The sequence below is a fragment of the Balaenoptera physalus genome (assembly GCF_965194825.1).
Source record: "Balaenoptera physalus genome assembly, chromosome: 17".
Lineage (NCBI taxonomy): Eukaryota > Metazoa > Chordata > Mammalia > Artiodactyla > Balaenopteridae > Balaenoptera > Balaenoptera physalus.
The window spans coordinates 69720099-69736365 of record NC_138895.1 but is presented as its reverse complement, the minus strand read 5'-3'; the positions used below and the strand labels follow the sequence as shown (position 1 = coordinate 69736365).

The 16267-nt window shown below is 45.8% G+C and overlaps 1 protein-coding gene across 5 annotated transcripts in view; it reads right to left on the bottom strand.

The window, feature by feature from the left end:
• NTAQ1 (N-terminal glutamine amidase 1) overlaps window positions 1–9696 on the bottom strand; it is a 71666-nt gene extending 61970 nt beyond the window's left edge. For 4 of the 5 annotated variants that reach the window (XR_014255503.1, XM_082433273.1, XM_082433274.1 and 1 more), the window contains exons 1-3: window positions 9391–9696; window positions 4208–4307; window positions 3367–3417 (exon numbers count right to left, since the gene is read on the bottom strand). Coding sequence is in view for 4 of the 5 variants with exons in the window: in XM_082433273.1 (XP_082289399.1) it covers window positions 3367–3417; window positions 4208–4307; window positions 9391–9479 (240 nt within the window). In the remaining variant the exon portion in view is untranslated. Of the gene's footprint in view, window positions 1–3366; window positions 3418–4207; window positions 4308–6999; window positions 8701–9390 lie in introns of those variants that run through there. The other variant, XM_082433275.1, reaches the window with a different exon arrangement.
• Between the last annotated feature and the right edge of the window lie 6571 nt (window positions 9697–16267).

Below are 16267 nucleotides of genomic sequence, written 5' to 3'. Positions count from 1 at the left end.
CCCAGCGCACATGTGAATTCTCACTCTCACTCCCGGACATGGGGCACTGCCCAAACCAGCTAAGGGCTGGAAGGGACGTCAGGGAGGTTTATCAATGGACATGAGGGCAGTATGATGCTTAGAGCTCCTCAGAAGAAAAACGCGCTCACAGAGAACAGCACTGCGAGATAAAAAGTTCAATCACATTAATACAATGTTAGAAATACCATCTTACATTTCTAGTACTTCAGAGCTTACAAAGCACTTTCTCAAACGATGTTTCATTTGACCCAGTGAGGTGGGGAACATAATTGAGACTGGAGATGTTGCACCATCAGAGCTGAAAGTGCTTCCTTTGGCTCCAGTTCTATCTTAGAAAGCAGAATAGCATCGGAAACGAAAGCTTATTCCCTGTCCTCCCCTTAATGCATCCTACCCTCCAGATACATGAACTAAGCGCCGCTCCCCCGGTAACAGTCCACGACTCCCTTCCCCCAGGCGTGCTCGTTACTCGGCTCCATCTGCACCACCTTCTCCTCCGCTCTCCGCACATCTATCACTCAAGCTCCGGCTCAGATGCTTTCTTCCCCATGAGCCCATCTTTGATCTTCTCCCACCCCTGCCAGAAGTAGTCTCCGCCGTATCCAAAATCTGTTTCTCTCTTGACGTCTTCTATGCTGTATTACTGTTTTGTTGGAAATATGTACTCCCTATTTTTTTGTGGGAAACTATGCTATTAAAATACAGATACGAAGATGAGAAAGATAGGTCCTTACCCTCAAGGAGTTCCTAGAGAAGCGAGTGGGAAACACAAGTCAACTGCTGCAGACCAACGAGATGATGAGGTAATTCAGCGGAGGTGGGAGAGCACGCAGGCAAAGGCACCTGAAGCGGGGCCACCTGGCTCAGCTTCAGCCCCACCACCAGCCAGCTTCCTCCTCTACAGGACGGAGATAACTGCGGTGTTTACCTCACAGTATTACTCACAGTATTGCTGAGAGAATTAATGAGACTACTATGTAAATAATCAGCCTTATAAAAAGCCAACCAAGGTGTGGGGGGGTGGGTGTGGGCGGGGAGGAAAAGGCAGGCAACTGCTAAGGAGCGTTTCACTGAGGAAAGGCCGCCGTCACTGCCTCTTGCCTGAAGGGGAGAGCTTCCCAGAAGGAGGACACAACTTGTGGAAAGGCACAAACAGGGACTTCCCTGGCGGTCCAGCGTTTAAGACCCCACACTTCCACTGCAGGGGGCGTGTGCTCATCCCCTGGTCGGGGAACTAAGACCAGGGAACGAGGTGCAACCCAAAAAAAAAAGAGAGAGGAAAAAGCATAAACAAGGAATATCCTTCTGGTTAGCTCGGGTCCATATTCCTACTTAACAGATGGTTGGTGAACTCGAGAGGGAAAGCAGGTCTCAACTAGGAGTCACCTTCACAGCAGAGATGGGGAACCAAGGAATGCAGATTCCAGCAATAGCCTCACTCTCTGAGTTGGGTACAGAGCTTGTCCAAAAGCCTGGAAAAGACCCAGTGGGGCTAGAGGCAGGGATGTCCACTTAGAAAGTGATCTGTTCCTTCGGGGATCGTGCCTCTACCCACTTAGGGAAGCCTACCCATTCCCTGCAACAGAACAGCAGTGAGACCCAGATCAATCTGCCAGAGACTTACTCCACATAGAAAATCTGTGGGGACACTTCCTGAAACAAGGTTCCCCACCCTGAGCCGCCATGAGCTGCTGTGTAAAGGGGGACAGGTCCTTTCCCTGTGAGTTTCCTGAAGACAGGAAGCAAGACCGTGACTCAAAATCAGCTGAGCACTTCAGCAATGGGCATGATTGCTAGAGCAGATGGACAGTACGCAACTGGGGTTATTGTAGCTCTGCTAACAATAACAGCTAACTCTTCTAGAGCACTGGTACCAGATACCAGGACAATGCTTCAAATGCATTATCTCACCAAAGCCTCCAGTGACCAGAGGAAGACACCGAAGAAAGAGCGTAAACAACCTGTCCAGCTCACACAGCCCACCAATGTGAGGACTGGGGTTTAACCCCAATGTGTCCGACTCAGCCTGCACTCCTAACCCAACACTGCTGGATTTGGGCTTCAATGTTAGAGCAGCGGATCCCCTGCTGGTGAAGGAAGCAAGAGCATGAGGCCAAGGATTTCAGTCTATTTTGAGCGTGGCATATAAGAGGCACTCAATAAATATATGTTAAGTAAATGAATGAAGCCAATTCAAATGATACCTTATTCTAAATAAGCATCAGAAACCCGATGTTTGTTGCATTATCATGAATGGAGTTTTACTTTATCTTCATGTTTCTTAGCATAAACAATTCCATTCTTCAGGGGACCAGTTTAAGGTGACATATGGATGTGTACTGGAAAGGACCCAGCCCTGACAATGATCAGCTAAATGACCCTGAGCTATTCACTTTGCCTTTCTTGGCTTGTTTCTTCACCTGAAAAATGAAGGGGTTGGAGCAGATCCATGTTTTCCAAATGCCAGTCATATTCACTCAGAAGTTTACTAAGAACACTAATTCCTGAACCTCTAGATCGACTAGGTCAAAAACCTTTATTTTTTTTTTCTTTTTTCTTTTTTTTTCTGCCATGTCGCACATCTTGCAGGATCTTAGCTCCCCGACCAGGGATTGAACCCAGGCCCCTGCCAGTGAAAGCCCTGAGTCCTAACCACTGGACTGCCAGGGAATTCCCAGAAACCTGTATTTTTAACAGTCTCTGGATAATTCTACTGTGCAGCTGGACTAGATACTGCTCAAGTTCCTTCCAGTGCTAAATAGACAAGAGTCTAGATAACAAATATATCTGCTACATCAGCCATTTAAAATCATTCCTATAGGGCTTCCCTGGTGGCGCAGTGGTTGAGAATCTGCCTGCTAATGCAGGGAACACGGGTTCGAGCCCTGGTCTGGGAAGATCCCACATGCCGCGGAGCGGCTGGGCCCGTGAGCCATAATTACTGAGCCTGCGCGTCTGGAGCCTGTGCTCCGCAACAAGAGAGGCCGCGATAGTGAGAGGCCCGCGCACAGCGATGAAGAGTGACCCCCACTTGCCACAACTAGTGAAAGCCCTCGCACAGAAACGAAGACCCAACATAGCCATAAATTAAAAATAAATAAATAAATAAAAAATTTAAAAAAAAAAAAAAAATCATTCCTATAATAATTTCAAAATTAAAAGAAAACATGCCCATAAGTGCTTCTACCTTAGACCAAATAACATCTATCGTCAAGAAGTCAAATTATTAATAATTATCATAGTCTTTCTCTACTGCCCCATCATTTCTGCTCTACCAAAACATAAAGACCACTCATGGATTACAAGTAATATTGCATCAGAAGCTGTCTGTGTTGACCATCTTACCCAGATCACAGGTCCATCTCCAGGTCTTGCCTGCTGTTTCCAGATAGGTATCTACAAAATACAATAACTCTCCTGAGCCACAACTTCAGTTAAACCACTACTAAATTCTTTAAAGCAATATATACATGAAAAATAAAATATTTCTAGGCAACCAACAATCAAGGTGAAAGAATGAATGGATAAGAAGAAATCCAAATCCTTCCAAGTGTCCTTAACAATGAAGGAGCAATAATTAATTACAATATGTTTTCTGGAGAGTAGAAAGAGACCTAAACTAGGAATTTGAATTCCTGGCAGGTTCAAATCTTGCTTTCCCACTTAATTATTCATGGGACCTCCCTGAGTCTCTATTTCCTCATCTATAAAACGGAGACAGCTGTCTGGACCTTGTCTACTTCACAGGGTTTCCATTGGGATCAAACAAGATGATGCTCGCAAAAGTGCTTTACAAAATATTAAGGGCTTACTTTTCTTAATACTTCATAGACGTTTACTACAGTTCCATTAAAACTCCAGAAACAAAGAAACCTTTACTTCAAACCTGAGAATATGTGCCTCTAACTTAATTTAAAAATTAAGTTTAATTTAAAATGCTCTAACTTAATACCTAAAGAAAGTAGATTTTATTTGCATAAACATACCATCACATATTTCCTTATCTGCAAGTAAGGGACTAAGCTCTACTAACTCAACCATGTCCTGGTAGGAAAAAAATCTCATTCAAAAACAAACTTTAAAATGTTGCTGTATTTTGTAAAGCACATTTTAGAACAGTGCTAAACCCATGGTCTATTTAGCTTCTAATGTAATCTTAAATTTCCACAATCACTCCCCAACTTACCATCTTCCTCTCATTAGATATGAAGACAGCATAACACTCTTCTAAAGGATACTGGTCGTGGTTTTTGATGTATTCACAGAGCTTCCAAATATTTTCTTCACTGAAATAAAGTAATTGTTTAATCAATATAATTAAGCAAGAACGCTCTATGTCTTTCAAATTTGAACAAAAGACTGATAATGACATTTAAAAAAATTGGTAGAGACCTGAAACACCATCTCATCCAACAACTGGCTAACAGTTGAACCTTCTCAAAAACATCCCCAGCAAGGGACTTTGCTGGTGGCGCAGTGGTTAAGAATCCGCCTGCCAATGCAGGGGACACGGGTTTGATCCCTGGTCTGGGAAGATTCCCACGTGCCGCGGAGCAGCGAAGCCTGTGTGCCACAACTACTGAGCCTGCGCTCTAGAGCCTGCGAGCCACAACTTCTGAGCCCACACGCCTACAGCCCATGGTCCGCAACAAGAGAAGCCACAGCACTGAGGAGCCCGTGCACCGCCACGAAGAGTAGCCCCCCGCTCGCCGCAACTAGAGAAAGCCCGCGCGCAGCAACGAAGACCCAACGCAGCCAAACATAAATTAAAAATAAAAAATTAAAAAGCTTTAAAAAAATAAATCCCCAGTAAGCTGTTACCAACCTAAACTGCGCATGGACCCCTCTGCAGACGCAGAGCTCGTTACCTCTGTCAGCAGTACTAGGATATGGAGGCATTTAATAAACTACTCAAATGCTATGGCAATATTCCATAAGCTTTGAGTCCAGGGACTTGAGATACAGCTGGAACTCCAACTCAGCCACTCACAAGGTAAGAAGTTTTGGACATCTTGACCTCCCTGAGTGTCTGCTTTTCTCCTCTGTAAAATGGGTATAATCACATCATAAACACTCAAGAAATCTTAGTTAACATTGGTTTCCTGCTCCCCTTTGGAATGGGGCAGGATGGGTATTTTGTAGGAGGACTCCTGACTGGAAAGTATCGGGACAGCGATGTGATATGTCCAGGAATTCTTTTGGATGGAGCCCCTTGTGAGTGGTATTCCCTGAGCCTCTCCGGTACGGAAGAGGTCCTGACTTTTAGAAAGTTCTTCCTCATACTGAACTGAAATCCACCTTCCTTATACTTCTGCCCCAGATGAATCTCTTCTATATGAGAGGCCTTCAGCTATCTGAAGCAGTGGTAGAGCCCTCCAAGTAAAGCAATGTCCAGTGCATCAAACCAAGCCACACTGGTAGCCACACTCCAGCATGGGCAAGCCCAGTCACTCCTGGCAGTATTCACAGCCCAGGCTTTGGGGTCCTGTCTTCTTCTAATGAGTCACACAGCACCTCCGCTCAAAATGAGCTACACCAACACCCTGCTCACACAACTGACTCGATTTGTCAAAACCTAATTTCCAGCCACCTACACCATGCTACCCGAAAATGAGGCAAGACACAAACGGCACTGAGGACTGGCACCTTTCTGTGGAAAGACACACTTTCCCTTCAGTCTTGCTCTCGTCCACCTGTCTCAACGCTCCATACAACTAGGCTTAAAGTACCGAAGTTGAGCGTCTGTATTTTTCTATGATTTTGTTTTTCCCTAAAACACCTAAGAAGCCTTAACAGAAAAAAATGGTGGTAGAGGTACCAACAGGAGATTGTTACTAATTCTACAGGATGTGTAGCACGGAGTAACAAAATTTTACTGCTTCAATGTGACATGTAACACGTAGTAGCTAAAATTTTTTTAATCTGGATGTTCTCAGGCCAAGTTTTGAGAAAACACTTGTCTGCCCATCCTATAGACATTTTGCAGAGTTGACCACAAAGAGCCTGTGATGTACAAAGCACTGTGCTAAGTGCCTGGAGGATGTAATGATAAGTTAGAGCTCACAGACGTTCAGAGGAGCCCTGCAGATCCACAAATAAGTAAGCGTCATAAAGGCCACAGAAGATGCATAGAGCAAACACAGAGGAGGGAGTCATTAATTCTGAGGGATACAGGAAGATGGAGGAGGTATAGGTCAGTGGGTGCTCCTTGATGTTCCCCTTCCCCCTCCCAAGAATGGGCACAGAGTTAATCCAAAAAGTTCTTGAATCCATATGTACCACAAGCACTAGTGGCAGGCTGAATACACATGTAGCCTGGACATACTCTGCTATCACTTTTCAAGTATGTGTGAATGTTACACAGAGAAAAAGCAAAATTAAACATGAGTTACTGAATTTGCAATCCCTTTTTCTGGATTTTTTTTTTGCAAGAGTACAATCAATATTATGGAGGAGGATCTCGAGACTTTTGATGCTAATAAAAATAAGAGGGCCTTATCTTTGGAAATGCTGGGAGTCACTGTTGGAATAGAAAGTGCCCTGGATCGGGTGTGAGTCCTGGAACTCATTTAACTGGTTAAAAAAAACAAAAAACAAAAAAAGTGGGTGATAATAATAATGCCCCAGGCTGTCAGTTGATTATTTGGGTAGCAGAAATGCTGACAAAGCAGTATTAGGGCTGGGATTCTGCAAGGGTTAACGGTGATGGGCTGAGGTCAGAGAAGCATGCAGAAGGGGAGAATCCCTAGCACACAGCAAGTGCTCAACAAATGTTTGAAAAAATCCAGAACAATTACAAGAGAATCAAAAATGCTTTGCAAACTGCACAGAGCCACACAAACATTGGCTTCCACTATTATCATTAAGCTGGGTCTTAAAAGATAAGTAACATCTGACAGAGGCTAACAGTAGTAGAGGGGAGGCATTTATTTCAAGTTAGAAGCATCCGCAGGAGCAAACGTAGAAAGGTGCACCTACCTAATGTGTTCAGACAGGATAGAGCACTGGTTCTCCATGAGAGGCGATTTTGCCCCCCAGGGGACATCTGGCAATGTCTGGTGACATTTTGGATTGTGATAGACTGGGCGAGGGTGGTATGGGCATCTAGTGGGTAGAGCCTGCCATACACAGGACAGGCCCCCAAACAAAGAATTTCCATGCTCAAAATGTCAACAGAGGCAAGGCTGAGAAACCCTCGGGTAGAGCAGAGACGGCAGGTTCACAATGAGGTCAAAGGAACAGGTGGTGACCAGATCTTCAGACGGCTTGCTACACTCAGATGACAGACTTTATTGTCTAGGCCTGAGTTCCTTGAAACGTGATTGATGGACCAAACTCAGACTCCTCTACCGTGCTGCTCACATATCCAGACTCTCTGGGGTAGGACCCTAAATCTGCATGTTTTACAAGCTCCAGGTGATTCTCTGGAACGTTCATATTTAGAATGGCTTTGAGCAGTGTGAAGCCAGCTGAAGTTAAAGACCTAATGGGCTAGTGGAGAGCTGGGCAGAGATGCTTGTTAGGAAGGACTGAAACAGGCCCCAACGGCCAGCTGAGGAGGGTCTGGCCCATGGCTGAAGGAACTATAAGGAGACGTTCTATTAAAGAGACATTCACCTCCTCCTATTCTTCCACCGGACTGCTCCACTCGAATCGTGGAGGCCTCCTTGTCGTTCCTAGAATACTCTCGCACGCTTCCTTCTGAGAGCCTCTGCACCTGCTGTTCCCCCTGCCTGGCATGATCTCCTGCCAATACCCACAAAGCTCCCGCCCTCTTTTTCTTCAGCTCTCTGTTCAAATGTCATTTTATAAATAATATCTTTTGTGGTTTCTGGAATACAAAAGAATTTCTTAGGGATTTTTTTTTCATTAACATCTTTACTGTAGTACTAAATAAATAAATAAAATCTTTAAATATCCTAATAATATAGTGAGTCATCATCCCTTACCTCGTTCTATGTTTCTCATAGCACTTAACACTCCCAAACATGGTTAAACTTGGTTTTGTCTGCTTTCCCCCAACCAAAATGTAAGAAGTACGAGATCTTACCAGGGAACATGTCTATTTTCTTCACTGCTGTATCTCTAGTGCCTAGAATCATGCATCACATGCTCCAATAAACACTTACTGAATGAATGAATAAAACAATCAATGGATGTTAGGGACAAGAACTAACAGGACTGAGGTGAGAGACAGGGCAGAAGTAAAGTGCAGAAGAAGCATGGTCCCACCATTGCAGAGGTTCCAGGTTCAGCACCACCACTGGCTAGATGTGTGACCTTGGGCAAACAACAGGCCTCTCTGTGGCTCAGTCTTTTCATGAGGAGAATGATAACAAAAGACCTATCTCCTAAGCATGGATGGAAGTACTGGGCACTAGGCCTGACATGCAGTCAGAGCTGAACAAATGGGGAGCTCTTCATAGCATCGGTTTGGTGACCATCTGAAGGAGGGAAAAGTAGTTTTAGAGGGCCCTAAGGTTTTTTGTGCAGGGACTGGAAAGTGGGGTTAGAAGTCATTATTCAAGCAAGGGAAAGGTAGGTGTGAGAGTGAAAAGGACCAAGATAAGAGTGGTGATTCAGCCACAGAGGTGGCCTAGGACAGGGGTACAGTGTGTGGACTCCAGAGCCAAACTCTGCGTGTAAATCCCCATTCCTTCACTCACAAGCTATGTGGCCTTAGGCAAATTACTTGCATCCCTCTGTGCTCCAATTTACTCACCTTTAAAATGGGGACAACAGTACCGACCTCCTCGTGTAACTGTGGGGCTCACATGACTTCGTTTACATAAACTTCTCAGAACAATGCTTGGCATACATCAAGTGCTACGTGTAAATGTAATCACTATTATAATGACGACACGGCGGTTCAGATCCTGGTTTCTGGTACAAAAGGGCCTGACGGGCTGCTATTAGCTGGGTGATCTTGGGAATGTTACTGTAAGATCTTTGCGCTTTCATTCTCTTCCAAAATTAAGATGACCTTCACATCAGTGTGAAACCACGCAGGCTTCAGCAGAATAATTTCCAAAGGCTCTCTGCGGTCCACCCTCCACCTCCAACTCCCCTTCCTGGTCGCCCAAGCCTTGAGATCTGCTGACAAACGTCCAAGCGAAAGGAGCCGGGCAGAAGTAACGCACCACCGACCCTACCACTCTAGCGAATACCCACTCACCCACCCAAACGCCCACACTCGACTCAAGGAACAAGGGCTGCAACTCCCGCTCCCTCCTCCCCTCAAACCGGAAAACTCGCCAGCCAAGGCCCCAAGCGCCCCCGGGGAGGGGCCGGGAAGAGGCGGGGCCCGGCTGCGACGCCGCGGTCGAGCGGGCCAGGGAGATGCCGGGAGCCGGCCCCGCGCCCCCTCACCAGTAGCAGCTGTTGTAGACACAGGCGTCCCGCGGGGGGCTGGCCGGCTGGTAGTGGGCGGCTGCGGCGGCGGAGACGTCCCCTTCCATGGTGGGCCTCGGCACAGGCCTGAGGCGGACCGACTGGACCAGCCCCGCGGGCGGGCTTCGGCGAAGGCGTCGGCGCACTACGCGCAACGAGGGTTCAGGGGACGGAGTGGGCGGAGCTCGAGGCCGCTGGTGGCGTCCCCGGGTGGTGGGGCCTAGGGCAGGGTAGGCGGAGCCTGGGCGAGCAGGCGCGCAGGATCCCCGCGCACGGAGTTTGAGGCGCCCGGAAGGGTGGAGCCGGGGCGGGGAGGCGGGGGTGGTGGTGGTCAGTGGGCGGACGCGAGCTGCCCTGGGTTGGTGGGGCAAGTCCTGTTGGGCGGAGCCTGGGCGGGGCGAGCGACGCAAAGTCCCGGCGTGCGAAGCTTGGAACGAGGTGGGCGGAGCTCGAGGCGCGCAGTGCTGGTCCCGTGAGGGTGGAGCCAGGGCGACGTAGGCGGATCCGGGGTTGGGTGAGCGGCGTGAGTTCACAGTGGGCGGAGCCCAGGGCGAGGAGGACAGCGTGGTTCCTGGTGGGCGAAGCCCCGCCAGTTGGGTGGGGCCAGGGGCGGGGCGGAGCGGCACGTGGTCCTAGAGCGGCTGCGGCGCCAGGTTTGCTGGAGGTTTTGGGAACAGCGGGGTTGTGGTCAGCGTGGGGGAAAAGGGGGTCACCGGCTGGCCGCTTGAGAGAGGAATCAGGGGAGGGCTTGGAGTTGGTAAACGGTGCTTCGTGAGTCTCCGAGGAGTCTGAGACCCTGTAACCTGTTGCCGGCTGTGGCAGATGAGACTCGGAAGACTCCACGTGTGCAAGTAAAATAAGAGGACCTCTGTGTGAAAAACAAAGGTTTAGTTTGAGTCTGGAGTTGGGGGTGGGGAGCGGAGAGGATGATGGGGGGAGGTTAATTCCAAATATATTGGCTCAGAAAGGTATAAGTAAGAACAGTTTTGAAAGGGTCCTCATGATATCCTTTTTGTGTTAATCATATATTTGTTTATTTGCTGGCAGTCTGGAAGGAAAGACACCAGATTGTCAAACGTTTATCGCTGCGTGCGCCACAATTCCTGAGCCTGCGCTCTAGAGCCCATGAGCGCGCCTAGATCCCGCGCTTTGCAGCAAGAGAAGCCACTGCAATGAGAAGCCCGCGCACCGCAACTAGAGAAACCCGTGTGCTGCGACGAAGACCCAACCCAGCCAAAAAGAAAAAACTTTTAAAAAAAAAGTGTTTATCTCTGGTTAATGAGTGGTATGGAGGACTTTCACTTTAGACTTATATCCTTCTGAATGTTTAAATTTGCAAGTGACATATATACCTGATCAGGGTATTTCCCATTATAAAAACTTAAATTGTTAGATTATTTTGTTGGTTTTTAGATTCTCCCAATCTCATGAATTGTAAAGCCCAAAAGTCCTAAAGACTTTGAACATAAGTCATGTGTCAGTTAGTGTATTGCCTCTCAGGTCCAAATACATACTTCAATATAGGCTCTGTGATAAAAAATGGAATTCCTTTAAGCATTTCTTCTTTAAAGTGAGCACGATGTTAAGCCTTCTCAGTTAAGTTCGCTGGAGGAAGAAGCTTCCTTCAGTTTCTGGGACCTGACCAGAGTTAGGAGTGTGGTCATGAAAATATCCAGTAGGGTCTGCTCCAGCCGCAGACCCAGACTCTGTCCTTCTGCGACCTTGCAGCTTCAGCCTGGCAATAACCTTTATGCAGCCCTCTTGACACAGAAACCAGAGCCCCGCGAGGCCTGCAGGCAACCACCTGCCCATTGTCCTTCAGCAAGCCTTTTGGGGGGCAGGGTCACACACTGAGCAGTCCTTCCGCCCCCCCACCCCAGTATTCCCCCCAGGCCTCTTGAAGGCCTTCTGTCCCTGCTGGCCCCCAGATTCCCGTGGCTACCCACAGGGCCAATTGGTGATTGCTCGCCTCCACCAGTTTCTCTGCTGTTTGCCTAGCAACTCCAGACTGCCTGCAGCCTGGCTAAACCAGCAAACTTCTCTGCTATCTGGTAGCCAACCCATGCTTTCTCTAACGAGATCCAGACCCCTCTCAAATTTGTCCTTGCATACTCTCCCTCAGCCCTAGTTACCATATAGTTTCCTTTTACAGTTCGCTTTTATCATAGTTAATTCTTGACATTCAAATTCCCTTGTTTAACCTACCATGTGGTTTCTTCTTATTGGACCCAGACTACTGCAGGACTTTGAAGCCAAACTAGGTAGGTTCTACTACTTACTATTTGTGTGACCTTGGGCAAAGTTACTTCACCTCTCTATGCCTCAATTTCTTCATCTAAAATGAAGTTAATGATAATAACACCTACCTCATAGGGTTGTCATGAGGGTTGACTAAATTCATGTATATAAAGCAGTTAGAATATGTGCTGACACGTAATAATAAATGTTAGCTAGGACTTCCCTGGTTGCACAGTGGTTAAGACTCCGCGTTCCCAATGCAGGGGGCCCGGGTTCGATCCCTGGTCAGGGAACTAGATCTCACATGCATGCTGCAACTAAGAGTTCTCATGCTGCAACTAAGGAGCCTGCAAGCCACAGCTAAGGAGCCCGCCTGCTGCAACTAAGACCCAGCACGGTCAAATAAATAATTTTTTTTAATTAAAAAAAATAATGTTAGCAACCACAATTTGTGGTATAATTTCACTCCATTATCTCCAATATACCGTATACTCCTGTCACTGAGTGTCTTACTACTCCTCAGACACTCTAAAACTGCAAAAGGTATACATATCTTCTATCTAATGTGTGCTCTTTCACTTTCCTTACTTGCAGCTTTTCCCAGGGAAAGTTCATTGCTGCCTTCCATTTTTGCACAGCTTTTTTTTTTTTTTCTGTTTTGTCATGACTTTTTAGTCATATGTCTTCAATACTATTATCATCTTAAGTAACTCAACCTGACTCTACCTCTGCCATGAGCAGCTCCATGACACGGTCTTGTCTTGAGAGGTGAGACAAAATAATAGCTCCAGAGTCAGAGACTCTAGCTCAAATCCTTTCTCAGCTACTTCCTATCCTGTATGACCTTGGACAAGTCACCAACCTTTCTGTGTGTCAGTTTCTTTGTAAAATGAGAATAATAAAAGTCGAGTGTCTACCTAATGATGCTGTAGCGAGCATTAAATAAACTAATCTGTGCAAAAAGCATAGTGCCTGGCACAAGAGAAGTACCCCATATAGTAAACAACTACAGAGTTTTGCAGTTATGATTATTATCATTATATTTCTCTGTGAACAGAGTATAAGCACTGTGACTGGGATAAACCCTTGTTGAATTAATGACTGTTTTATTAGGATACAGGTGAGGTTACTGTCACAAAGAAACTGAAAAATGTAGTGGTTTAAATGAGATACAAATGCATTTCTCATATAACACCCTGAACATTTACATTCCAGAGCTGATGTAGTGTCTCCACAGTGTCTTGTTACCCAGGCTCCTGAGGTTTGGATGGAAAGCCATATCTAGAGTGTTGCCCTGGTCCACATATTTCAAGAATGCTCACCACCATATCTGCTATAATTGCATGCTGGCCAGCAAAATCAGGAAAAAGCAGGAGCGGACGGTTTAAGAACAAAATCCACAAGTTGTACACGTCACTTCTGCTCACATTCCACTGCCTAAAAGATAACCACAAGGTCACACCCAGGTGCAAGGGAGATTAGGGAATGGAGGGTTTATTTTGGGCAGCCCAGCTAACATCTGAGTATGTCAAGCAGAAGGAGGGAATGAATACTGAGAGCCAGCAGTCTCTGCCATAATGTGCTTTCTTTATGCTTCTAAACTTTGTCTCATAAGCAGGAATTACTCTTTAAATTGGAAAAAAATAGATCATATTTTTAAAATACATACAATTTCATGGTAAAGACTATAAAAAAGGATATGGTTTCAGAGGAGTAGGAGGTGCATAGACCCAGATTCTGACCTACAAATCCCAGTGATCTGGATGTGGAAGAAATAAGAGATGCACTCACACAAGCCAATACCCACTGAAATCAGGATGTTAAAGGGCAGGGGTTTGGAGGAGGAACACGTAACAAAGGAAAATATTTAAAAGGGCCATGGATGTGAAAGGGGAGATTCAGGAAGTCTATAGCACACAATACAGTCAGGTTTAATAGCAAAAAGGGCTTTTGTTTTTTATTGGGGGAGGGGGTATTTTATGCTCAATATTAAGAGCTAGAAGAAAAAGAAAGATAATCCCACTGCTTGAGACCACATGATACGATAATGATCAGACAACTGAAAGAACACAGAAATACCCAATGTCTGTCTATTTTGCTTGCATTTTCTATCAAAGAAAATGATCCTCAAGCTGTAAAGAACAAAGAAAATAGCAGTAAGAAGAAATTAAAAGCCAAGATAGGTGCGGTGGTAGAAATCACCAAGTTGCCTTAAATGGGTTAAAAATCTTTAGACTCAAATGAGTTACATTCTAGCATATTGATAGTGCTTTAGATTATGACCCCAAAGCCTTTCTTAAGGACCTTTGAGAAAATATGCTGGAAGAGATAACATAAGACTAAATATGAATAGTTGCTGTCTTCAGTTTCATAAAAGGAACAATACATATATTCCAGACAGTATACCCTGATGAACTTGATGTCTAGTCCCAGGATGATTTGTGACCATGAAAAAAAGGTGATCATTTAGAGGCCTCTACTGGTTTGCCAAGCCCACTTCGTGCCAAATGGACCTCATTTCATGTTGCTGGAAGAATTATCTGATCGTTAGAATGGGATTATAGCACAAACAGTATAATTTGATTCCCACAAAGCAGCTGTCCCAGTTATACTAGTCATGACTCAATCAGTTAAAAGTCAAGGGAAGAGAGGCTGTTTATTAGCCCGTTGAACAGGAAGGACACTGAAGTGGCTCTCACAGTTAAAGGATGAGCTGCGGAAACCAGGGTCTCAAGGGACCAGAAGCAGAACTCACTTCCTCAGGCCTTCTTGCTCCCCCTCTCTGTCTGCTTCTCAGTGCTTGGCTTCATTCTGAGGTCACTTCACTACTTGCTGTGGGATGATGGCTGCTGGCAGCCCCATATTGTACTTTCCAGGCTTGACAACCCTAGTAGAAAGAGAAAACTTCTTTTTCCTCATGGCAATCACACAGAGTGACTTGTACCTTTATTTTATTTTATTTTATTTTTAAGTATTTTTTTTTTTAATTTATTTATTTGTGGCTGTGTTGGGTCTTCGTTTCTGTGCGAGGGCTTTCTCTAGTTGTGGCAAGTGGGAGCCACTCTTCATCGCGGTGCGCGGGCCTCTCACTATCGCGGCCTCTCTTGTTGCGGAGCACAGGCTCCAGGCGCGCAGGCTCAGTAATTGTGGCTCACGGGCCCAGTTGCTCCGCGGCATGTGGGATCTTCCCAGACCAGGGCTCGAACCCGCGTCCCCTGCATTGGCAGGCAGACTCTCAACCACTGCGCCACCAGGGAAGCCCCTGTACCTTTATTTTTTACATTTCTGTACTGCTTGAATTTTTCACATGGGTTACTTTCCAATAACAAATTTTTTAATAAAACATTTCTAAAAAATCAAGTTTATCAACATCAGTATAAAAAGCTACATGGACAGACTATTGCTCACTTAACTTTTCCCTTACTGTTGTACATTTAGTTTGTTTTCAGATCCTACTATTATAAATAAAGCTGCAGTCAACGTCTTTGTACATAAATCTTGGTCCATGCCTCTAATTATTTATGTTTGGAGGGAGTCCTAGAAGAGGAATTCCTGGGCCAAATGTTTTAAATATTTTCTAGGTCTCTTGATACATGTTGCTATACTGCTTTTAAGAAACAAGCCTATGGGGCTTCCCTGGTGGTGCAGTGGTTGAGAGTCTGCCTGCCAATGCAGGGGACACGGGTTCGAGCCCTGATCTGGGAGGATCCCACATGCCGCGGAGCAACTAAGCCCATGTGCCACAACTACTGAGCCTGCACTATGACCTCATCTCAAATGAGGTAATGAATTATGATTAGCTCTTACTTCAGGCCTCTTTTCTGTCACATGTGAGGTAAGAACACTTGACGCTCTTTAGGAAGTCAGGGAGTATGGGAAAGAACTTCAGTTTCTACTGCCCCTCTTTTCCTAAATCAAGACATTCCTGTCGACAATAGCTAAGACTTCAGCAAAAGAAAGAAGTGACCTGCCAAAGACCAATTCCAGACCAATTCTATAAGTTCCTAAGGCTGCTGTAACAAATTACCACAAATTGGGTGGCTTAACCCCCCACACACACACACATGAGCACACACACACACGCGCACACACGCACACACACACACACACACACATACACACAAATTTATTCTCTTACAGTTCAGGAGGCCAGAAGCCTGAAATCAAGGTGTCAGCAGGGCTGGTTCCTTCTGGAGTTTCTGAGGGAGAATGTTCCATACTTCTCTCCGAGCTTCTGGTGATTTCTGGCAATCCTTGGTGGTCCTTGGCTTACAGATGCATCACTCCAATTTCTGCCTCCATCTTCACATGACCTTCTTCTCTGTGAGTCTGTGTCAGATCTTCCTCTCCTTTCTCTTATGACACCAGACTTGGATTTAGGGTCCACCGTATATCCAGGATGATCTCATTTCAAGATCCTAATTACATCTGCAAAGGCCCTATTTCAAATTAGGTCATGTTTACAGACGCCAGAGTTTAGGACTTGGATGTATCCTGTTGGGGTACACAGATCAACCCACTACATCAACTAAAGGCTGAAGCAAGTATGGTAATTCTTAATGTTGTTGGAGAGAGAGTAAAGGAACAAAGAAAACTGTTTGGCTGGCTCCATCTCTTG